This window comes from Synchiropus splendidus, chromosome 7 (genome assembly GCF_027744825.2).
Source record: "Synchiropus splendidus isolate RoL2022-P1 chromosome 7, RoL_Sspl_1.0, whole genome shotgun sequence".
In the NCBI taxonomy this organism is placed as follows: domain Eukaryota; kingdom Metazoa; phylum Chordata; class Actinopteri; order Syngnathiformes; family Callionymidae; genus Synchiropus; species Synchiropus splendidus.
Genome location: NC_071340.1, coordinates 23,043,067 through 23,068,396, shown reverse-complemented (window position 1 = coordinate 23,068,396; position 25,330 = coordinate 23,043,067). Strand labels below are relative to the sequence as shown.

Here is a 25,330-nt window from a genome sequence, read left to right as displayed (position 1 = left end):
AGATAGAATCCTGAGCTGTGTCCAAACCAAGCAGACGCCAACATCACCCAGGGTCCATGTAAACACCACTGAGACCTGGCAGAGCTCACGTGCCGCGGTCGCACAGGAAGACGGACAGAGAACGCATTAACAGATTGGTGGTATTTGCAGCAGGGAAAAGTTTTCGCTTTCTTTTTGGTAAATGAAATGACGAACTTGTCATTTCCATCTGGAAATCCCTCCACGCTCACGGTGGGGGCGAGGAAGCCGGCTGGTGTGATCCTCAGAGCGGTTTGGCGAGGGAAAAACAACACAGAGATGGCAGATGCACGAGGTATCAGGGAGCATTTATTAGCTCAGAGAAAGACGGAAAGTGCCGGGAAGCAGGAGCGACTGGGAATACACAACTGCGTATGAATATAGCAGTTGCAGAAAAAAATAGGGCAAGGAAAAAAAAAAAAACCCACTGATTTTACTTTCTGTTTCACCTCCCTTCAGCTTCTTGTTGCCTCTCCTGACCATGTGACTTTAGCCGGCTTGCCGCGTCCCCTTCAGAGGTGATCGCACACATGCGACTGTGCATGCACAGCCCTCAGCGCCTGGCAGTGTTTTGACATGGCCCCAGGACCAGTTCTGCTGAGCTGCAGCGGGAGACACAAGGCATTGGAAATTTAAGCTGGGGCATCGGAGAAATTAGGCGAGGAGGCAAGGAAATGGGATGTTGACTTGAACTGGCCCCGGGGGCAGCCGAGAGTCTCCCTGTGCAGCTCTGCTGGCTGCCTGACAGTTTGATGGAGCGAGTGGAGGCTTCCCCGCGGCCCAAGCTGCCGTCTCCAACACTGATGTAGCTCAGTGAGGAACAGATTGAGCCTCCAGGCATCACTCTGTACTGCTACCCCTCCTCTTTCACTCCTTCTTACTCTCTTTACGCCTCTAACTTGCTCTCTCACACTCTCCCTCCACTACATCTCTGTCACTAATCCTGTCGCGCCAACATGCATGATGTGCGCACACAGCCGGCGTGTTTGCAAATTCACAGTTGCACACACACACGCCATCATATACCATTTGCACAGGGCCTTGCTTCCTCAGTGGAGACTCGGATGAGGAGCCCTGGTTCTATTTACTGAGCTGTGGCCGGTGCACGAGGGATGAGAAGACAGAGGGAAGGGAGACGGAGGTGGTATCATGGGGCTGGCAGACCACAGCCATCATGAAAAGAATCTGGCAGCAGCCCACTGTGTGCTGGTCATGAGAAGCATGTGCCGCCGGGGGGCTCTACTGCTAATTTAAGGGGGCAGCCAAGCGTTTCACGCTAGACTTGTCATCGGGCCAGGGGGAGCATTCATACTAGGTGACAGCATTCGCACGAGGGAGGGTTCAGGGGCAAGCGGCTGGGAGAGGAGGGGGCCCAAGCGTTGCTACCCTACCCCCTTCTTGTACCGCCTGCTACTGCGTTGCTCTGATCGAACATTATGGTGGGGATGAAACAGATTTAGAAGCGACTGTCCTCTGAGGGGGCACATGTTCTGTGCGTTAGCAAGTCCCAATATGCAGCGGATCTGTCTCGGTGAAGGCCTGTTGGCATTGGTTGCCAAGAGGTTGCCGAAAGGCAGGTGGTCAACATGAGTTTTCCCAGGATGGGGACAGGCGCTCCCGCAGATTTGTGAGGTCCGCGAGACGTCACGTGATTGAGAATAGACCGATAAGCCAGTCTGCTGTTTTGTTCTGAGGTCAGGGGAGTGTACATACTGCACTCTACTCTTTTGGGATGTCTGACTTACCCCCAGGTAACTGGGTCTGTGTTGCCAAGGAGGTGGGTGTCTGCGCCCCTTCAGCGGCACTGCTATCCTCATGAATCAGTCTGGAACTTTCGCAACTTCAGAGGTTTTAACCGACAAGTAGTATGGAAATAGCGGAGGCAACACTCGCTGCCAAACCTCTGTGGAAGATCCTATGGAATAAGGAAGTGGATCCATCAGCAAGACGCAGAGGCAGCAGGAGCGACTGTGCAGCAGATGCTAACAGCTGCTCCTGTGTTAACAAAGGAGCGGCTGTCTTCGCTTCTCCAACCAGGAGACAGGAGTGCGAGATGAGAAGGACTCAGTCATGAGGGGCTGCTGGTTGATGGGACGTGAGCGAGTGCTGGGTGGGGTGATTAACCAGCTTGCAGGGGGAAACTTCTGTTCGTCGCCTCTGGAACAAGCCATCACATGACAGAGGAAGGACTCGCCGTGGAAAGGAGGGGGAGCTACGTGGAGTGATGGAGGCGCGATGGAGGGAGGAGACAGCCACTTCTTCAGGCGGTGAATAATTTAGTGGAGCACTGGGGAGACGAGACAAAGATGAACACAGAACACTGTCAGCGTTTGACCTAGAGCTGCAGCTACATCACAGAGCGCAGAGCCTCATCCCGCTCTCCCTCTTCCTCTCTTTTCTCTGGGTTGCTCTTCATCTCCCTCCGTCTACGTCGAGGAGGAAACAGCTGTACACTCTTCTTGTTTCGCTTCACATTCTATGAAATTCAACAGAACGGCTGACAGCTCCATTCCTTGAGGTTCTCTCCTCCCCGCTCCCCGCTGTGGACATGACAGGAGTGAAAAGGAGCTCACACAAAACAGGAACATGTACATCCAGGCCATGCGAGGCGATGAAGGCAAGCGGCCCGGTTGTCGGAGAGATCAGATGCGAGGAGGAAATGAAGACTGGGGATACATGTAAAGCGCACTTGGACATGAAAGACCAGAGTATGTGGAATAGATGGATAAAAACAGCACTACGAACAAAATAATTCACTTGTCATATAAAACAAGGCCAAAATAATTTCATCATTTTGGAAAAAGAAAACTCAAATTTCAGTCATATTTCACTGAACATGAAAGACTATAACTGAACAAAGAAAAACAATATTGAGTCCAGCTTTTGAGAATCAATTTTTCATGGCGCCGATATTTTCCTCTTCCTCAGGGCTGGGATTTAGAAAGAGCGTAAAGATCCACTCACACCTAACTATAACAAGCTGCTAGTCACTTGGTGGATCAGTCACCTTTTAAGAGATTTGCGTGGAAAACACCCCATTTCAGTTTTCTTCCAAGAAATTATGGTTGTAAATGAGAGGAATATTTTTTGTCGCCAAGTTCATTTGTTAGTATTTTTGTTACTATTTTTTGCGATTGTTGACATATGGTTGGGACGCACAAAAAACGACCGCGGATTTATCATTTTTATCTCGAATGACTATCTTGTTGCGGCAGATAGTTTTCACATAGAAAGAAATCACATCATCTGGTGACCAGAATGACAACATGATTTCTGCAAATCTCAATAACTGCATTCGTCATCATGAGAAAACAGTCTTTGTAAAATCGAAGAATGTAAGTCGATATCATGCGATAAGTGCAAAGCCAAAATAAAAAGTCCGCATTAGGAGGTGGGCATTCATCAAAACTCAGATCATTGACGCAAAAGAACGTTCAGCGCTGACCTCAATCCTCACCAGAATGTACAGAAGAACAGAACACACAAACTGATGATGTCTTTCAAATAGGCCTTGGACTACAAATAACAGATACTTCACATTGAAGCTTTCTTCCACAGGGAACGTTTCTCAGTGCTCGGATTCCAGGTGCTCCACATTACACAGAGATGTCATCACCAGAACATCCATGATGAAGGCAGGGAGCTGCATGAGCTCACGCTGATGGATGGAAACTTTGAGTTGAAAAGTATTCAGGACAGAAGCACAAAAAAAGGTTCTGTCAAGCACTTGGCTCATCGCTGGAGCACTTCCACCGCAAGGTTGGAGCTGATGTGAGCGGATCTAACCTACATTTGATCATTCTGGTATCAGACACTGAAAAATACTGAGGGCTTGTGATTCATTACAAAGTATTCATCATTCTCCATCGAGTCCAATCTCTACTTTATCGTGCAGCATGCTTCTACAGTACCAAAGTGGAGCTCTATACACAACAAGAACATCACTTTTGGAGCTGTCTCTTGATGCATTTCACACTGCAATACCACAATTATATTAATGCTAATCCCAATCCTATTTACTCAAGTATTAATAATAATTTACAACAATATTTTTACGAGCAAAATGTGTGGAAATATATGTAAAACTACACTTGTCTGTCTGCACTTTCCATGTCTGCCAATAGACTTCTGAGAACTGATGTCATTCTGTCAGGACATGAGCGAGTCCAGACTGGAAAGTGTGAGAGTCAAGTGCCTATGACAAACAAAAAACAACTTTTGAAGTAGAACGCTGGTTCAGCACCGCGCTGGTCTTCTATGCTCTGAGATGTCAGAACCACCAGACAAGGAACAAAGGCGCTAATGGATTGCTCTGAGGATGAAAGCCAGCAGAACCGAACCGGGAGAATGTAAACCGTGTAGGCTTGGTTCGCTTGAAAACAAAGCATGAGTGTGACGGATACTTCATATCAGTGTTGCACAATTGGCCTTTATTTTATATCACATGACGCTGCTTTCAAGAGCTTTCAGCAGCCAAACATTTACAGTTAATTCAGATAGTTGCGCATGCTTCTTTCTCTCCAGCCTTTTTTTTGCTGCTTCAAAGAGGACAAAAGTCATCGTGGACGTCATGATACGTAATGTGCATCTGTCTATCAGTGAGAAAATCTCCAGTAGCATCGTAGGAATTTTCCATATTAATCTGATCATGCCTACATTTTAAGGAATTTCACGAGTTCTACATATCAAGCGCATGAGAAGGGCCAGTGGCGGTAAACAAGAGTGGAGGTTGGAGGCAGCTGGCCAGTTTTCAAGATGTCGCCCCACCTGCTGGAGGGTGCTGGGTGTAATGCCTGGCACCGTTGTCTGTGACTGGAGTGACATTTGGGCTGACAGTGGGAGGTCTGGTCGCCCCAGAAGAGAGGGGCCCTCCACACTGTAATTAAGTACCCATGACAGCGGGCCAGTGTTTCCACGTTCCTATATGCTCAATTTGACAAAGCTAATATATGAGCTTCTGAACACCAACCGAGGAGAGCAGGTAACTTTGTCACCTCCGTGCATCTCCCTCCCCATCTCCACGTCCCCATCCCCTGCTGTCTGCAGCGCGGCGTGTGTGGCTGATATTAATGGGACGTCCCTTGTTTGTAAATGTGCCAAGTTGTGTGCACCACTGCGGGCTGTCTATTATAAGCCGGCCTCGAGGGCTGCGTGCCCATATGGCGCCGCATATGGTGCTCAGCAGCATCAATTAATGTTGTTATAACTGTGATTTTTATGAGCCATGCTCTCACTTTACTCCCGCCTTTCTACCGCTCACATTCTGCCCAACATTCAGCCATCTACTTGTCCCCTCACATTCTATTGGCACCTATGGGAAAGGTATAGATTCCTGTTTTCATTTCTGCCCCACAGTCTCTTGACCTGCTGTCATGTCACTGCTTATTCAGCTGGTAAACCGGGTCGGAAAGACTTCTACTTTAGTGAAAACTGAATGGTTTACTGAGTCCAGGTCTGGCCAACCAGTCAGAGGCCAAGAGCCACGTGGTTTTACTGTGTTGCTGAACATGTCAGGCTGTGAGGCTTCACCTGAACAGCTGGTCACGTGACTCAGTATAGCGGTTAGAGCTCATCTCTGTGTGTCACCAGGTTGTTGGTTCACGTCCGGCGTACGTCTCTGCGTGTACTTTTTAAAATTCATACATTTTACTGTGATCCTCCTCGAAATATCAAGTGATGGAAATGTGTGCGCCATTTATTTTACTTATATTATTATGTTACGTGGCTCACACCACCAATAACGTGGCCCCCGGTCTGTGTCCGGTCCTCCAGAATGGAGCGTCTCCATCTTCACTCCACTGAATTCAACGGACTTCACCACCATCAACAGTGAATCACAGGTGGAACACATGCCAGACCTTTAGTTTAGGAAATGTCAAAGTCAAACGTGGAACTGAGTCATGTGAGTCATGTTGACCGTGGATCTGTTGACGGTCCAAGTCTTAGGACCGCGACTCACATCGGCATTGAACGTGCTCCAAGCCGGGGAGGGCTTTGTTTATTGTCATGTTTGAAAGTTAAACGCAGGTCAAAGTCTTCAAGTCATCTTAATCGCAATTTGACCAAAATGGCAGCCAGTTCAGCGGCTCATTTGGAGCCGCATGATGGTTGGCCCGGCCTGACTTGGTCCATGGGTAGAATCCTGGTTCTTACTGACCACACAACAACCAGACATATTTGGAGCTCAGACATACTTAACATCATTTCTAGATGACACGTCACGGTCAACAGAAACAGCACATGGTCAACAATAGCATGTACAGTGCCAAAGCAAGCTTCCTATTCCTCCAGCTAGATTACGACCAATGCGTCAGGAATGACACGCGGCAGCTTTCTTGATCAGAGGAATCATTTGAAGAACAGGGAAAACATAACTTGGTGGTTAGTTTCACACATCCCCGACTAAACTCTGCATATAAAACACGCGCAGCAGTTCTGCCCAACATAGAACGTATTTAATTAGATTGACGAACAAAGTAGCAAATGGTCGGAAAAATGAAAGTTTTTCTCCTTTGTGTTCCCAGCTGCCTTTGTTCGTCAACGTGACAGTGGCAGGAACAAGAGGGAAGAAAGCTGTGCTTAAAAATCAGCCCGCCACACCAGGCTTGTCAGCGACACCACAATTAGAGGGTAGATCAGTGGCACTTCCCAGCAAGAAGCATCTCACCACCACTTCTCAATGGAAATCTTGCGTTTGAGGAAGACTCTCCAATGCCGGGTCTTTAAATGTTTCGCTTGGCTAATCACTCTCAGGATGAAACACCCTGGTGTGTTCGTTTGTCTCGGCGCGGGGAGCTTCCCTCGCCGTTTCACTGGCTTTGATTCTGATTGTTTTTGTTCCTTTCTGTTGCGGCAGGCAGCAGCGCTGGCAGGCAACACTGTTTGAAGGTGCAGTCAGACCCGAGTGCAGGCCTGACGCTTTGTAGTGATATTTCCAGCAGCACAGTCTCATTACTTTTTGACGTGGGAGATGTATGCAGGGGCGGATTGTCATTTCACGCTGTCAAAAGTTCCGCGCGGAAACGGAGATGGGAAGAGAACTTCAATGACCTGCGTGCCTCTGGCTTATCGAGATCCAATCTATATGGGCAAATGTCACTGATCCAAACCAATAAACCAGATCTTTACGCTTCTTTGTAAATACCCGTAACGTCTAAACTACGTCTTTTAAAAAACGTGACGTTGTTGCAAAAGTTTTTGCTGAAGATACTATAATTCCCCAGTGAGAGCAAAGGTGTTTGTAGCCAAGACAAACAAGTTGTTGTGTCAAGATAGATGGACACCGTGAGAAGCAAGGGGGGGAGGGGGGGGTCTTACACTCGATTTCACACAAACCCTTAAAAAAACCGTCCTGTCAAGGCTCCGATTGAAGCCCCTGGTTTCCATATGAAGTCCGGCTTGTTGCTGGGGTGACTGTCCTAAAGTGCTTCCAGGGTAATTTTCGAGGTCACTGGTTTGAGCACGCCTATGTGGTGCAGATGGGCCCACCCTCATTCAGAGCCCGGCAGGAGCTCTTTCATTACGCACAGTGAATGGCCTCATTCATCCACTTCACCTCAATTGGTCACGCTGCGTCTCAGCAAAGAGCCCTGGACAAACTTTTCTCTTCGGTCCACTCCCTGATCCTCTACGCACCACCCACCTTAGTCATGCTTCACTTTTGTTCTTGGACATGTGTTGGCTGAAGCTCGGGAGCTTATCTTGGTCAGGGGGTTGACCCGAACTGACTGAGAGGGGCACAACAGAGCGCATGCAGTCTTCAGATATCCAGGAAGGACCAACAGATAAACCATCTTGGAATTAGTCTTTCCATTGCCGTTGACCAAAAGCGTCAAACAAAGCCCTGAATTCCATGTGTTGCTCTGCTGCATTAGCCTGCTGTTTCCCTGCACTTGTTAAATAAACCTTTGCATACATGTTAAACACCTCACTGGTTGCATTTCCTTTATCTTAAGGTCCATTTATGATCAAAGTTCCATGCGGATCCGGATCCAGACGTAGCCTTCCGTCCGTGCTCTGCCGCCCATGTTTCTGCACGTTTCCAGATACGGATCAAATGGAGCAGTACCACTGGAAACCATGGGGGGCAGTGTTGTTGTTTCAACCTGATATGTAGCTCTGAGACACAAAGAAGACACGACAATGGCGCAAACTGTCCGTTCTCTAGTCACAGTATGTTGAACAGCTTCACCATCCACCGCCTCTTGTGCAAGAGCTACATTATCAATACGTCCACAGTCGCCATGTTGGTTCTGGAGTTCGTTGTTGTCATAAACCTTTGACTTTGTCAATTCTTTGAGCGAAGCATGTGTAAACTCAGGAGCACCTCCGTGTCGTCACGTATGACGTGTGTTTTTGTCATTTACAATTTTTACGACAAACAGTTTAGGAGAAACGATTAAAAATATTATGCCTTTTCCAGCACCCAGAACTCTCAAATACATATGTTACTCATATCAAAAACCGGATGAAAAAAAACAAAGAAAATTCAAGGACACTCCACAAAATTCCAGTTAACTTTCGGCCGCCGCTTCCACGATCAGCTCATTTTCCCGCACCACCATCCAGCACAGGTGATCGAGCAACTACTGCATATGAATGACACGTTTCAATTCTCATTTGTCGCATGACGCTGTTTTAACCAGTGAAGGAGACACACACTCCAGTGCAGCACTCGGTTAACAGTTTCTCAGTGGCACATTCCTCTTTACAATCTCCAGCTAAGAAGGGAGTGAAGAGCCAGCCACGTATATACAGTATAAAATTGGTATTGAAACACCTGGTATACTCTTATTCCACACCTATATGTGGCGTTCAAGTGAGTCTCGGGCCTGACCCGGTGAGAGGTGACTAATTGTAGCCAGTTTGTTCATGTGCTTGAAATGAGATCCACTTCTATCTGTAACCGGGTGCACAATAATTTGGTTTTCCTCTTTCTCCATCTTTCATCTATCTAGTTCCCCTTCCCGCCGCACATTTACCCCCTCTGCTTCTCAAACTACTGAGCTGTAAAATTGAGTGGAAGGCAGGCAGGAAACCGAATGAGACTTGGCATCGTGGACACACTCACCTTGAGAACAGCTACTGCTGCTGGCTGCACCTGAAAAAGAAGGGGAGGCGAGACGTGAGACATAGGGGCCGGATGAGCGTTTGCATGAGGAAGAAAACTGCGGTATGCCTTTAAAAAATTGCACATAAATCCTGTGAAATGCAGCTTAAGAAATAAAGAAGAAATAAAGAGCGTAAACAACTGGGAGTTTTCATGAAATGAACCGGGCAATACACTGGAATGACTGTGGCTGAAGCAGAGCCTTCATTCGCTCACAGGACTGAGCGGCGATTTTTCTATGTAATATTTCTATTTTTTCATCTGACCGTTTCACTGTTCGCAGCATCATTTTGTGGTCAATTTGCCTTAATGACCATTAAATGACAACAATGACACACTGAAAAAAGTTAGTTCCAGACACGCAACAGTTGAACTGCAAGCCTCCATTGTTTAGCATGTTTACACACCTTCCACACAATTGTTTGGGTTGACTGTTTCTGGGCACTTGTCCTACAGAGGGACAGATGAGACCCGAGTCAATGTCATATGGCATGATGGAGCACGAAAGACTAGTTCCATATCAACAGCTGAGCGTACCCCATGTCCCTTTACAGTCTTCCCTAAAAGGAAGAGTCCACTGGGGACAATCGTTGTTGTGTTGGAAATCTTAAAATCTCACTTTATATATATATATATATATATATACATCCATTCTCTGGATCCATTCTCCATAATATGGAATGTAAAATTGCTGAAAAGGATTACACCAAAGATGGTATTTTTTTTGAAAGACGGGCTAGGCAGGTGAAGGTAAAATCAAAGTACTCAAAAAGGACAGTATTACAAAGCACTGGAGAGAATGAAGGCTGGCCAGTTACAGAGACAAACAAACAGTACAGTCACACCTACGGACCATTGACTAATGGACCGTTGGACTGTAGTAGATGACTGGAGTATCCAGAGGAAACCCGTAAGAGCTACGTATTATATTTGTATCTAAATGATTGTTATCACAATATACTTCATAGCATAGTTCAGTACGGCTGTGTATAGACAGCATCATTTTATAATCTCATTCATGCTAAAAGGGAAGTGACAACGTAAAACCTTGACTCTTGATGACTATTATTAAAGAGTATATAGTATTTTACAATACTATATGATGCTGCAAGTATCTTAGTGTGTAGTTGCAAATACAGTGGTGCCTCGGTTTTCGTCGTCTCGGAATGTCTCGGAATTCGAACAAAAATTCTGAGATTTTTTTGCTTCTGATTTCAAATGAAAATCCAGAACTCGAACGCCCCCGAAAAAAGCCAGAAAAACATAACGCGCAGACCAATCATCTGACCCACGAGGCGCTTTGTTATTGCGTATAACGCAGCCTCTGTATGCAGACGTGTCCCGTTAGCTACATTTACTGACTGTTTCTTCTTCATACTGAGGTGTAAAACCTTTCCTGTCTCCACACTGGACCGTGGTAGAGTGTCACAGGGGAGGTGCTGGAGCGCTCACTCCAGGGTTTGATGTCCTGTTGTGGGCTGGAGCTGGGACAGGGATGAGGCCAGTCTGGGACAGAGCGTGACTTGGTTTATGACTTTGTCACAGCCAAACTGCACAGAAGCGCACATTCAGAGCTGGACACGCACCGGGCACCTCTTCACTTCTGGAGAGACCTCACTCACTCGGCAACCCCTCCCACATGCAGCGGCCACACACATAGAGGAACAGCCACCTGCAGCAGACACTCTACATTCACTCCTACAAAAGACTATTTTAAGGCTTGGAACGCATTCTTTCTTTTTCCATTCATTGTAATGGGAAAAATGGATTCAGATTTCCAACAATTCGCTTCTCAAACGGCCGGCTGGGATGGATTGTGGTTGAGAAACAAGGTACCGCTATATTTTTGTTCAATGAGGAATATGCTATTTTAATATTACTAAGTACTTTCTACTTGCTACATAGCATAGCATGGATTTTTTCTCATCAAAAATCTTCAGTTGTGATACACAGAAAAACAAGCTTTCACTTTCATACTCCAACTTTTTGCGCAACACATTTTCAGGCCTAACTTATATGAAATGCCATGCAGATGGTGAAGTTGTGAAGTTCCCCCTCCCCAAGTACGATGGTGGCACAGCGTCATAAGCCTTGTATGAACTCTTACACTCTTACATCTCTCATCCAATGTACTGTATGCATCATACCACCGTGTGCAGAACCTGTGCAGCGGTGGTTGAAATGATCCTGCTATCAATTACCATGAATTATAAAAACACAGTCGGCAGATAAGGAGTGAAGAAATGGAGCTTGACTGGGATGATATTGGGGCTCTGAGCTGCTCACTCTTCGCCGAAGCTTAAGCAGGTTTGTGCTCTCCCAGACCGAGCCCCCCCACCCCCCCACCCCCCACCTCTGGGGTACTGCACTATCATTTACAGGAAAATTACTTTAGTAATGAAGAATCTGGTCTCCATAAATCCTTGTGGCCTCACCTTCCATCGACGCCGCGGTCTCGTCGAAGAGCTCGTAAAAATACCCTTTAAAAAATTCATAGCACAATTTTGCTGAAATCCCTCCCAGCAAGCACAATTACGGAACTTTCATCTCAATTGATTTATGTCCCGGACTAAGAGAGGGGTCAGGGGGGGAAAAAAAAAAGGGCGGTAAATCATTGTTTTGAAAAAGGAAGGTGTGAGGCCTGGTGTCGGTTTGACGGGGCAGCAGCAGGAGCGACTGAGCTGCTGCGTCAAAGGAGAGAAAAGGGAAGAGGAAGGGCGAAAACAGGAGGCGGGGGGGGGGGAAGGAGCGCTATTCCATTTGATTAATAACACTAATCAAATTATACAGTGCTCCACTGTGCCCTGAAATCTGGGGCCATAATGTCCTCTAATGGCGAGGTTCATGGAGCTAAACTTCAGAGGGAAAACACGGCGCTGACTGCTGCATGCCTTAATGAAGGCAGTAAAACATCCATTTCTAGAAGCCATAAATGAAAGGCAAGAGTGTGGATGTGCAGCCGACGGCTTCCCCACTGCACAAATGGAAGGCTGTTAGCGCTGCAGACGGCGTGCCACAGAGACGAGCGTGCTCTTATGATGGGAGATTAAGATGGAATAAGTCAAGAGCCCAAAGGAAAATACAATAGAACTTTGGACTTTAGAGGCAGAAAGTTCATAAATGGTTGGTGTTATCCGAAAGGGAAATCAAAATGAGGGCAACAAGTCTCCTCACACAACATGCTTCAGGGACATAAGTCGCAATAAATTCACAGCGTCGGGACACGATTGTCGGTTTCCTCCGAGTTCAGTTATTAAACTCGCAGCTTTTTCCCAGGAGTTTTTATCTAGACTTGGCTCAACACCCTGCAGATCACACCAGTCTAGGGGTCAACCAGCTAGCTGAACGACTGATCGCGACTTTAATGACAACTACCAACTCACGACTCAAGTTTAAACCTGATACGTTGCGGAATCTGAAATGTGCCATCTAATGTGTCACAACATAAACAAAACCTAGGTCTGGGGGCCAAGCTTGGCCCTTCAACGGTCAACGTTATCTACCTGTATATCTATCTAGCATGACCCACCAAGACTAACGTGTCAAAACTTTTTCATTCAATAGGTTGTTTTCAACCCAGCACGTTATTAACGCTAAGGAAAGCAAGGGCATTTGATCAACGATGGGACAGCGGATCCATGTTTGGGTGGTGAGGCTGAGTTGGAGCCACAGAGAGGATTTGCATGTAAGGTCAACTATGGACAGCTTAGTAAACAAACATGTTTGTCAGCCAGTGTCGTATCATTTCAGCCTCTCCCAAGAGGCTTTAGTTTGACTGCCATCAAACAAAGATCTGCTGTATACATTTACTGACATGATATATGATCCTGGACTTCCCCTTCTGATCACGGATCTTGGCCATGACATCAAGCGTGGAGAGGCCAGACTACCTCCAGTGCTGCGCCCTTCTAACGCCGGGAGTCGATCTCTTGACTCCATCCTGACTCCAACAGCAAGTTATTTTGCCTTTAGCTGCAGTACGCTAAAGGGGAAGCCCGTAATAAAGCTCAACAAGACAATATTCGCCATGTAAAAATATTAACTATGTCCATTCAGAAAATTGTGGTGAAGCTAATTCTGTTCGCATGCAAACTGGATTTTCCACTTCCACTTTATTTACTAACCTACATACACTAGGATGTGCCCTGGTGGCCACAGCAGGAACAATGAAACAATTCATTTTAAACAGCATCCAGCAAGGACCATGAATTCAATTGACTGTTCACAGCATGGATTTTATATACGACTATACGACAAAAGAGCTCACAATGAACAGCATTTGATGGAGACTGAGGTTTATAGCTAAAGTTAGAGACTTTGTCACTCACAAGGTTCTCTCTGGGGTGAGCAGGATGGATAGGATCAGGAAGCAGTAGATCAGAGGGACAGCTCAGGTGTTTAGGAGACCAAGTCAGAGAGGCTAGATGGAGATGGTTTGGACATGTACAGAGGAGGGAGAGCCAGGACATTGGTAGATGAAGATGTTGAGGTTGGAAGTGCCAGGCAGAAGGTGGAGAGGAAGGCCAAAGAGGAGATTGATGGAGGTGGTGAAGGAGGACATGAGGTTTGTAGGTTTGAGAGAAGAGGAAGCAGAGGACAGGGTGAGATGGAGGAAGATGATCCACTGTGGCCACCACTGAAGGGAGAAGGCCAAAGAGAACGAAGAAGAAGGAGAAGGAGAAGGAGGAGGAGGAGGAGGAGAAGAAGTAGAAGAAGGAGGATGAGGTGGAGGAGGAGGAGGAGGAGGAGGAGAAGGAGAAGGAGAAGTAGAAGATTTTGAGGTTGGAACTGCCAGGCAGAAGGTGGAGAGGAAGGCCAAAGAGGAGATTGATGGATGTGGTGAAGGAGGACATGAGGTTTGTAGGTTTGAGAGAAGAGGAAGCAGAGGACAGGGGGAGATGGAGGAAGATGATCCGCTGTGGCCACCCCTGAAGGGAGAAGGCCAAAGAGAACGAAGAAGGAGAAGGAGGAGGAGGAGGAGGAGAAGTAGAAGATGTTGAGGTTGGAACTGCCAGGCAGAAGGTGGAGAGGAAGGCCAAAGAGGAGATTGATGGAGGTGGTGAAGGAGGACATGAGGTTTGTAGGTTTGAGAGAAGAGGAAGCAGAGGACAGGGTGAGATGGAGGAGGATGATCCGCTGTGGCCACCACTGAAGGGAGAAGGCCAAAGAAAAAAGAGAAGAAGAAGAAGTAGGATCTAAAGACGCGCTGCAGTACAGAGTGAGCATCCAACGTATACAGCTGGTTTCAGTTTTACGCCTTTGCTTCCAAGTGGCATTTCTAAAACACGATGAGTGTCATACAGTAATTCACACAGATGGATCCAATCCATCTGAAACGCAGCTCCATCTGATGGAGCTTCCTGTTTTGACTGGCTGGTGTTTGGGAATCACGTATTCATCAGACATGCCAAAAACTCAATCAAGCCCAATTACATCGCCATCAGATAGAAATGTAATTGATTTGGAGGCTGACACCAGCTATAACTACATTAGAGTAGCGGCTCAGTGGGGAGGCTCCTGGGGGACGGGGCCTGGGGGGGGGCTCATTACCGCCACACTTGAATTATTGAGTGCTCAGGCAGTTGACATTGACGGAGAGAGGTGGGCGACTGGCTGCAGCAGCTCAGCAAGTGTTTATCTCAACTTACAGCAACTTAAGACTGCTGCAGACCTGATCCGGCCCTCCATGAATATTGCAAAGGAAGACGTTGTAACGCTTCATTATTGAGGGGGTTCAGGCCAAGGTTGGACACTGAAGACGCATGCAACCTTCAACATTCCACAAAGCAAAGCACACACTGCGCTGTAGACAATGATGCAACCTCATCGCAGATAGAAAAGTGAAGTGAAGTCAGCGACCACCACTCAGACCTCCAGCATAACGCCTCAAATGCAAGCTGAAATGAGCATATTCAACATAGTCAAGGAACCTTTGAGAGTCACGTCTGTGCCGCTGTGAAGTGGCTGATCAAACACTTGATCTCCTGACTGGGATTGACCCGCTGAGGTACTTAGCTTTACAATGATAATTTCAAGAGAGACATGTTTGATATTACAAAATAGTTTACCTTCAACGGCGCCATCACATGGCATTGACATCGGTGGAAGCTTGTGCATTGGGAATGTTGTTTCCTCACCTTCACCTTCACCTTCTTCTGCCACTTATCCGGGGTCGCGGAGGCAGCATTTGGAGCAAGGAAGCCCAAACTTCCCGGTCCACGCAAACCTCCTCCAGCTCTTCCCGGGGGATCCCGAGGCGTTCCCAGGCCAGACCGGAGACATCATCTCTCCAGCGAGTCCTGGGTCTTCCCCAGGGTCTCCTCCCGGTACGACATTACCCGGAACACCTCCCCAGGGAGGCGTCCAGGGGGCATCCGGATCAGATGCCCGAGCCACCTCAGCTGGTTCCTCTCGATGTGGAGGAGCAGCGGCTCCACCCCGAGCTCCTCCCGGATGACTGAACTCCTCACCCTACCTCTAAGGGTGCACCCAGCCACCCTGCGGAGGAAACTCAAACTGTTTCCTATTGATGCCATATGAATAACTAAGTTCAGCCAACGGCGACTATTTTCAAGTGGACTTTCTGTCACAGGGTGTTTCACCTTCCCACCATGTCTTGGTGCTGCGGGCCACGTAAAAGAAAGATTGGGCTCCTTTGACTCTGACTCACTTGGTCTCACTTAACAGCACCTCAAATGATGATACACTTCAGTCCCGGTGCCACCATCAATAGAGCACAGAGAGAGGTACTATGGTGCCATTAGACCAAGTGAAATCCAAGGCAAAATTGGGGTGACTGCTTCCCTTCCTCAGACTCCGGCAACAACAATGGATCCAAAATCCATTTGCTAAAATCATAATAATAATAATAATGGCATGGATTTATACAGTGCTTTTCACGGCACATAAAGTGCTTTACAGAAACTATTATTCATAACACAAACTCTTTAATGGTCTCCACAACAAACAGCCTTTGCCACTCATGTACCAATGTACATTGGAGATGAGAGAAGGAACGTGCACTCAAGGGACCGCCCACATTCGGAGTCAGATCTGGAGCTACTGTGTCCAAGTAAAAAGCAAGGGCAAACACCATCACAGCCTCCCCCATTAATGGCCCACGTCGGTACCACAGCTATGGGCTAAAGTTACTAGAATCTCCATATGTTTAAGTCCTCGTCCTTGGAAGAATCAAGAGACGACTGCCTGAGGACTGGAGGGCCCTAGAGGGCCCTATTGAACATATTTCTTTCTCCTTATTTCCTCTAAGTAGTCAGTCAAAATGCATGAAATCCAAGTCTTTCTATACTGACTTGGGGGAAGACCAAAGGAAAGCAAAATAGGTGGGACTCACGACGAGTCACATGGCTGGTGAGCAGGCGAATTCTTGGGCATTAAAGGCTCGAGCAGAATTTGCGGATGTGGATTTGTGATATTGAAGTGAATCTTCAGGAAAATGTTGTGCAGAAACAACAAACCACCCCATCTGATCATGATGGCAGCAAGTGCCCCACGGATGTGGACCTCAACAGTCTATTTACTTGAAAACAGGGAAGAGACACGCTACTTCTTTAACTTAAGGAGAAGATATCGACGCTCTGATGATGACACCGAATCCCTGGACGGTCGTCGTCCTTTACCAAGCTCTTGGAAGTCTCTCTGTGTGTAAGAAGAGCAGGTATTTTGTCAATGTCTCAGCTTCACTGAGACAAAAGGAACAAATTAGGTGGCACGCTCCCCTGGGTTGGTGATGGATTAAAACCAAAAAAAAAGAAATCACCTTGTCCCCACCGCTGGTTTCTACCCTCAAGTGTTGAAGAGGCGCCGCTGTGAGGATGAAGATATAAGTCTCAGCAGAGGGGTCTCGGCGTCCCTCCGGATACCGGCGGCTGCCTCCTGCGAGAGCTCTCCGCCCTCAAGGCTTCTGCCACTGACTTGACTCTCATTCTCTCCCCCACTCTCTCTTCACAGCCCTCCTGTGAGCTTTCGCCGCATAAAATGAGAACTCAATTAATTTCGGGCGAGAATGAGGACGCGGTGGGGAGGAAGGATAAACGGCGAAGAGAGGGGAGGCTCAAGGAGCCGCCGGCCGAGGCGCCGCCTGGAAACAGGCAAGCGGGGTGACTGTGCATGTGCATTACGTCTTGAGCCAAGTTAATCCTGGCTGCAGTTTAAACATGGCAGACGAATGAACGTTCCCTGTTACAGAGGGGGATTTGGGGTAAACACAAAGGTCGTTGGGGGCAGACAGAGAGAAAAAGAGCAAAGCAGCGAGGAGAGATTAGAAACATGCTGACGCCTCGTCCCCTCGGTGCGGTTGAAAACACAGATGCAGCAGAAAGCGAAAATTAGCCTTGTTGAGTACTTCAACGCCTTATTGATCGATCGTTCATACATAAATTTCACTTGTTATTGAACATGGGCAAGAGTCTATCCCAGCTACCTGGAGTGGCAGGCGACGTACTTTGGTGTTGAATGGATGTTGGATGAAGAAACATATGACAGTTCACTGATTTTGATGTTCTACTGTGCACTTTCAGTGGGTGAAACATAATACTCAAAGTGTTTATCTGATTCCTGTTACTGAAGTCGCAGATGAACTATTACATTTTCATTACTTTCGACCATTGGAGGAGGAAACATTGACCTTCCTCAGGCGTTTGTTTCAAAAAGTGATGACGGACTTCAGAGAAATTCAGGTAAATGCTGTTGAGAGGATGAGAAACAGGGTCCAATTCACCGTCACCCTCAAATCTTGTCAACGCTTGTTGCTCTCTGTGGTGCTGAAACTGCAGAAGCAACGCAAGCACCCGCTCTTGTCCTCCTACAGTATAGATTGTAGCAAATAAATTCCCGAAGAGGCCACATTATTATATGAGGTTGAAAGTTGAACCACACCTTGTATTACGCTTAAATATGTTACTTGATTATACACATAGTTTTGCATACATTTTATTGAAAGACACTCCATATAAATCATAAATACTGGAAGATCTTCAATAGTAGTGAATATCTTGATAACAGAACTTTGGGGGAAAAGTGTAAATATGATATGAATGTATACTGTTTCATTAGCTTTTATTTATTTTAGACAAAAACACCCATTAATCATTAAAATAAACTAATTCAATTAAACATTTCAGTATAATTTTTAATATGAATAGGGAAGGAAAACAGACATAAAAATGTGACATATTTCAAATTCAAATTGTAATGAATGAATGAACAACGTTCAATTTCTCCTGTAGTTTTGTGCTGGCTGGACGAGGGCCGCATGAATTCAGGCCCTCATATGGCCCCCGAGCCGGACTTAGTGTGTGTGTTGCACTATTACCCGAAGGCTACTGCCACCTGCAGTCTGGCTGAGCTCATTGTTATCAACGATATTTCAAATGCAAAACAAGTTATCACATGCTATTGATAAATCAATATATATATATATATATGCAGGTCCAAAGTAACAAGTTTAGAGAGCGACAACTGAAGAATAGAGAAAGAGTCCGTGCCTTGTGTGCTGGAGTTTTTGGTCGTCGAAGGTCTGGTACACAAAGGAAGGAACAAAGAAAGCAAGCTATTCATCCTGATGAGGAAAACCGTCAAAATGAAAGTCATTGGTGTTTTACTCCCGTCACATCCTGAGTCCTCTCCGGGCACAGAGAGATTGAAATAGAGAGTGTGAACAAATACAAATACATTTAGTTAAGAGTGGTCAAATGGATATTTATGAATGGAGTTGCTAACAGCTCGGTTAGCAAACCCCTCTGCATGTGTTGGACGTTATGAATTTAACCTGTGACCTACAACTTTTGCGAGCAAGGACTCGTGCTCAGGATGCAGAGAGCAGTGGGTCGGACCACAGTCATCAATCTTGTGCGAGTCCGGTCACCCTGCTTAATGTGCGCTACATCAGGGTGCTGAGGGGCCGCACCAGCTCAGCTAATTTTCTCATTGCCTTGCAGAAAAATTGGCAGGAAAAAAACAGCTGTTAGCCAGCGACCAGGTTTGAGGTCACCAGAGTCAGAACATGTGCGCCGGTCTTCACTGCTTTAGAGGACGTTATTCAGCTTCCACTCAAAGTAACACGATGACATCACCACTCATAGAGTCTTCATGGAAACAGATTAACTTCCACCCTGCGCTAACTGTACCTTTAAACTTGTATAATGTAATGTGAAGTACAAGAGTACAATGCAAGAGCGCTTCAGAGTGATCGAGCTGTGAAAGGCTGCTTGCTTTATGCTCCAAAAACTATTTTAGAATTACCGTACTTAGACACTTAGACACACTGCATATGCCATGGTAGAGTGAACAAGGCTTAAAAGAGTCATTTCTACAGGTTCACATTCGCCATGGGCGTCAGACCGGAGGTGTAGTCGATACTTGGAGTTTTCACCTGTGGTAAATGTTGCACTCACAGGAGGTGAATATTAGATCAGCAGACATCCTGCGATTGCGACAGATGAACTGAAAAGTGTGAAGATATTCACGCCAGATAAGAATTAGTTCAGGACGTGGAGTCAAAGAGAGTTCAACAAAACTTGAATCATAGCCGTCAAAGTTACTGTCATCTACTGTACAGTAGGGGGCAGAAAGAGGAGCCTCCGTGGACCGTGATGTTTGCGGACTCATTTGTCTCATTTCTCATTCGTAGTGAGGGAGAGAGAGAGGAGTCGAAGGAGGGGAGAAGGTGCTGAAATAGGCAACTGCAGATCCATCCATTGTGGACGTCATCAGCAAAGAGTTGAGCTCCAGACCAAGGTTTTTAGTATGAAATAAGTCGGTGTAGTCGGTTTGTCAGAACAATCATTCTTGGAATTGGGCTGACGTTCTGAAACCTTTTCGGTAAACTAAAGTGGAGCTTTTTTTTTGGAAAAAATGGTGGCTTTTGTGCCGTGGATAGAACTGAACTGTTGCCATACTAGCGTTTCCAAAAAGCTAACGTCATCACAACATCATCGCCGTTTACAAATCTGAACGGGTCGATAAGGTACTACGTCTTTCATTTACTATCCACCATCACTGAACACTCATTTGTGTCACACTTCAATGGTCAGAGTGTTGACTTGGATGCGTGGATATTCTTTGCAGTAGTTTGAAGTACAAACAAGAGCTTTGAATGGACTGGACTGTTTTAAGGGGGGAATGCGTTGATACCACTTTTACGACCATCTTAAGGATCGATCAAAACTTATCTGATCCCTTCTACTTGTCACTGAAAAAGTGTTCATGGATGCCAACAGCTTAACACTGACAGCTAAATATGACACACCACTGCTGGGGCTGTAATAAAACGTAATGGCATGAATAAAAGTGCAAAAAAAATGACACACCATCATAAAATCAAAAACACATTGTGTGAAGTGACGTCGCAATATTTGGGCTTATGGCTTGGATTTGACTGGTTCTTGATGAAGACTACTAACCACTTAGAGTAAAACATTTATGAGCCAAAATTTTATTGGATGATCCACTGTTTTTAATCCAATTTGACCTACTGTGAATTCATAACAAGCCTCAAAGTATAAGCACGAGAAAAATGTTGTCAGTCACAAGACACTTTTGGTCAATAGATGGCTTTGTTCCCGCACCCCCCGCCAAAATAAGCATCAGATCGATCTTCATTGGCAAATAAATACAACACTTTCTCCTGTCTGTGCTTGGAAAGATCCAGGGAAATACATTCTTCCTGGTCACGGAGCTCATGGAAAAACAGACCTTTTAACTTTGTGCTTACCCATTACAGAAATTGGTCACAGTCAGAGTTGAATTTGGGCCCACATCTATGTCCAATCATGAGAGTGTGAGGACGGCTGACCGTCTTGTTCACGTCTCAGGTTGAATTGCAGACAGCACAAGCATGAAAAGGAATTCAACACCACTTTGTATGAACGCGGCTCTTTGTGTTTGCTCTATACGTCGGCTGACATTGACACTGAACTGAGGCTGCCAAATGTGAAATAAGTAAAGCACAAGCAAGTGTCTTCCCGTGTCTGCAGTCTTGATGAAACGAACCACACGTTGCAACGAAAAAAAGAAAAAGGCAGCACTGACAGTGTGAGAAATACATTCAGTTTCCGTTCTCCGCATCAAATTATTGATGTTTTCTGAGAACGCGAACAGGAAGAGGGCGAGGCAGTGAAGGTGCAAGCTACAGCAGTTTCGCTGGGACTCAGCCGTTAAGAAAAAGGTGTGAAAAAAAGAAGAAAAAAAACAACAACAACACACGCGTCTCTAGTGCAAACGTGAAACCACAAGCAAGGAGACTCGCTGAATGAGGCCGGTATCTACATTCTGGTTAAAACCACTTCCTAAAATCAACTGAAGCACAGCGCTGTGAATTAAATCTTAGATGGTAGACAAGCACTTTGAGGAGCTTCTTGTCAGGAGGGCGGATAACTGACGTGCAAATCGAGAAACCGAAAATTGAATGACTACAGTTACTCTAATACTCTTCACTCACAAAAGCACCCCTGAAAACTATTTGTGCACAGAAGAGAAAACAGAAAGCAAAAGACAAGCAGACCATCTGCGAGGTTTACGTACCTCAACCACCGTGACGCTTTCGTTTTTATCAAGCTCATGTCACTATTTCTCAGGCTTTAATTGCTCATGGTTACGTCAGGTTACTTCGGTAATGAGCTACATCTGACAGATTTACGGGAATTAAATTCATGTGATGTCAAAGCAACAAGCGCTACGCATGTTTACCACTGATAAATTGCCTTGTACTTAGCTGTTGCTCTCAGTGAAGAGACAAACGGAGCTACTTAAATATATATTTTCATCCAAAGTTGCGTACAGTTGAAGTCAATTTCTTTTTTCTTGGATTTGCGTAGTTGTAAACGGTTCGGCACATGCAGAACTACAAGACTGCTGCTAGTACTACAACTACTACTACTCTTCCTCCCCCCTTAGTTCTTCTTCTTTTCAGTTTTTTTTTTTTTGCCATAGTAGATGTGGCAAATGCAGATTGCTGCTCCCCACTGGTTACAAATCGATGAACTGGATAACTGACTCCATCACACCCCTCTTGTGTTTCGTCGTAACGTATACAAAGTCAAGAGATTTTTCTTCTTTCGTCGCAAAAAGAATCCAGAGACATGCGTCGTCTTCAACCTCTTGACACATGATTTTCTTCTTGCTAATTTTATATAGTCCTATCTCATCCATATGCACCATGCTCTGTCACACTTTCTTCAATGGATAAAAGTACCTGATGGTGGTGGTACCACTGTTACCAATGGGGAGTTAGTTTTCGTAACTTTAAAGAACACCTGAACTGAGTAAACTCCAGTTAGCCACAGCAAATACGTTGCTCATGGAGTCGGTTGTATATTACAACTATGACTGAAATAAGTTCACACCCATTGACATAATATAATGTTGCTTCACTCCTGATATATTACCTTGAATTTGCACAAAACCTTTCACAGTTTCCACGTTATTTCCTCACCCTGCAGGAAATACTCGCCCTTTTCCTGCGACCCTAAACCTGTTCACTTTTTCACACTATTGATTTCTTCGGGGCAATGATATTCAAGTTCTGCCGTCGGCTCGATAAATATTTATTGTGGCTGAGAGGTTGTTGCTCAGTGGAGGTGACGTGTCTGTGACACTAAAGCACTTCAGAAGATGATCCTCATTAGAGGGGAATTGAAACAAAGCTGCAGCAACTGAACATCACATAAGGAAGCTACAGTCGCAACCTGTTCTTCAGCTCATCCTCCGGCAGCTCGAGGAAACTCTACTCTGGTGTCCTTGCGAATCAGCAGCGAGGAAAGCCCACAAGGTCCAGCAGGACCATTCAGAGCCTCCTCCTCTTCCAGCTCCAGCTCCGGCGTGAGCAGCACGGCTGATATAATTACATGCGCCTGCATCACCTTCCATCGATTGTGGGCTCATTATCTGTAAATTGGAGCAGGCAGGGAACACGGCATTGTGTCCAGCTGAAGAGTATCAGTTGACCCGGACTAATTATTTATCAGACTTTGTTGTGATGGCTGGTGCCATCGAAAACTCAACCAGGCGAAAACAACAACAGCCGCGACGGAGACGATATATGTTGCAACAATATGGAAACTGAAAACAGTGGGTGGACGACCCACAAATGCTCGATGAATAAAAAATATGTTTCATCCAGAATGTGAAAATAGTGACTCAAATTGCACGAAAAGTGCCGTTTTTAATGGGCTACATTCACACATCGCTTTTCATGACACCCAACACCACTTATCGATACCTTCTATTACCTGTTTATACCTACGTCTGTAAATGCAACTCACTTGTTCGGATTCACACAAGGCAAAGTGTCTTTCCAAAGGAAACTGCCTCAAGGACACACAGCCTAGTTGAACAGCCAACTTTCTGAGGACCGTTTCGACATAACCGGCTGAGAAATATCGCTTTGTTTTCATCCAAAAGTGAGGACTCGGCTTAGAAGAAAGCCAAGTGCCCATTGGAAAGGGACATATTCTCTAAAGACCCATTTATTGCTGCATGTTTCCATAAAGCTTACGGATATGGACCAAACAGAGCACTACCACCGGAAACTGTGGGGGGCAGTGTTGCTGTTACTACCTGATACGGAGCTCGAATGAGACACGAAGAAGACATCACAATAGTGGAAATTCTCCACCCTCCAGTCGCGATATATTTAATGGCCTCAACAACCACCATTTCCTACAATGCTGCCAACGTTTCTTCTTTTGTACAAGAGGTACATGAACAATACTTGACTGTGGGCTGCTCCCTCCGGTGGATGTATTGGCTAACAGCAATACTAATGTAAAGACATGGATGGTGTGATCAGTGACGGGAAAAATGGACAGGTACAATTCCATGCGTGAAAGCGAGCTTAAATTCATTGAGATCTGAACTAGGCCACTCATGTTCTCATAACTTAAGAACTGCTCGACAGATGAATTGAAGAAATCACTGGCCTGACCTGGAAAGGGACTGTTGGTATCCATGACAGCTGAATACCGGCAAAGGTGGCATTAGATGTTGGAAAACCTTGGAACGTTTTCAGCAAAAGTGGAGCTCGAACACGGCGCTCAAACGGAGCGCCGAACATTAACCGTTGAAGCTCCACACAGCCACGTTCTCACCTCAGTTTACCACCATAATGAGCCAGCGACAAACGTCCGCGAGCGCCAGCGGAAAAGGGCAAATCATGAGCCGCACAATGGAGGGGCAATTAGCAGCTGGAGAGTCGGAATGCCGGATCAGTTACAGCTGTTGAACGTTAATTACAGCGTTTAACGGTGGCGGGGAGATAACGAGTTAGCGGCTGGTGACAGCGGCGGCTCGTCGTTTAACGAGAGCCGTGGAAATTTATGAAACTTGAGATCAGGGACAATGAGGCGTTACTGGCTTGTCAGACGCTCAGCCAGCGTCAGTGCTAATGAAGGCAGGCGCTGCTCTCTCTGCTACCCAGAGCCCGTCCTTGTTGGTGCCGGAGAGGAGCCTCTCTGCAGACCTGACATCACCTGGCTGGTCGACTCGGAGGGCGGAGCCAGAAAACATGGCGGATAAACACGAGGTCACATTACAGATCATTCGCCGCCGTCTGGGGCAGAAAAACAAAGCCGCTAGTCAAACAAGCGAAAGCCACCATTCATCCCCGGCGTGTCCAAACAGCCAGGGATCAAGGGCTTGATGAAATCCAGGGGGTTAATGTGGTCATGTTGTGGAATTTAGGTTAATGGAATCATTGATACGGCTCAGCTCGGACGCCAGGAATGCTTAAGAGGATCCATTCTTCATGATTTAGACAAATCCGGGGGAATTTCGCATGATTTCCCCGAATAACCTTCCGTTGAAGTGAAAAGTTTGTCTTTTCATAGCAACTGTGGCTTGATGGACTGAATTTTATGATGAATTCTAGTGTCATCTTGTGACAGAAATGGAAAGTGCCGCCACAAAAACTTGGTGAAATTAGGGAAGCACTGACTTGAACTTCAGTGCTCGGTGTGTACTCTTCTTAGCCAAGGGGCTTTCCAGGCTCATTCAAAAGACACAATCACGACACGACGTTGGCAGAACTCAGGCTTTGAAAACGCTGAGGTCCTTTAGATCCACAAGCCATGACATCATGAACAGATGCCCATAATTGTCTAAGCTACATGAGTAAAGTGTCAATGAAAGTGTCAACATAAAATGTTCATTTTCAAAACTGCTTCAACAGGTGCTTTCATGAACAGT

At 46.1% G+C, this 25,330-nt stretch overlaps 1 protein-coding gene across 10 annotated transcripts in view; it reads right to left on the bottom strand.

Annotated features, from left to right (window-relative positions):
- The window catches only part of fbrsl1 (fibrosin-like 1), a 326,042-nt gene that overhangs the window by 116,930 nt on the left and 183,782 nt on the right, over positions 1-25,330 (bottom strand). For all 10 annotated transcript variants that reach the window (XM_053871994.1, XM_053871995.1, XM_053872000.1 and 7 more), the window contains one exon: positions 9,089-9,118. In XM_053871994.1, the coding sequence (XP_053727969.1) occupies positions 9,089-9,118 (30 nt within the window). The remainder of the gene's footprint in view (positions 1-9,088; positions 9,119-25,330) is intronic.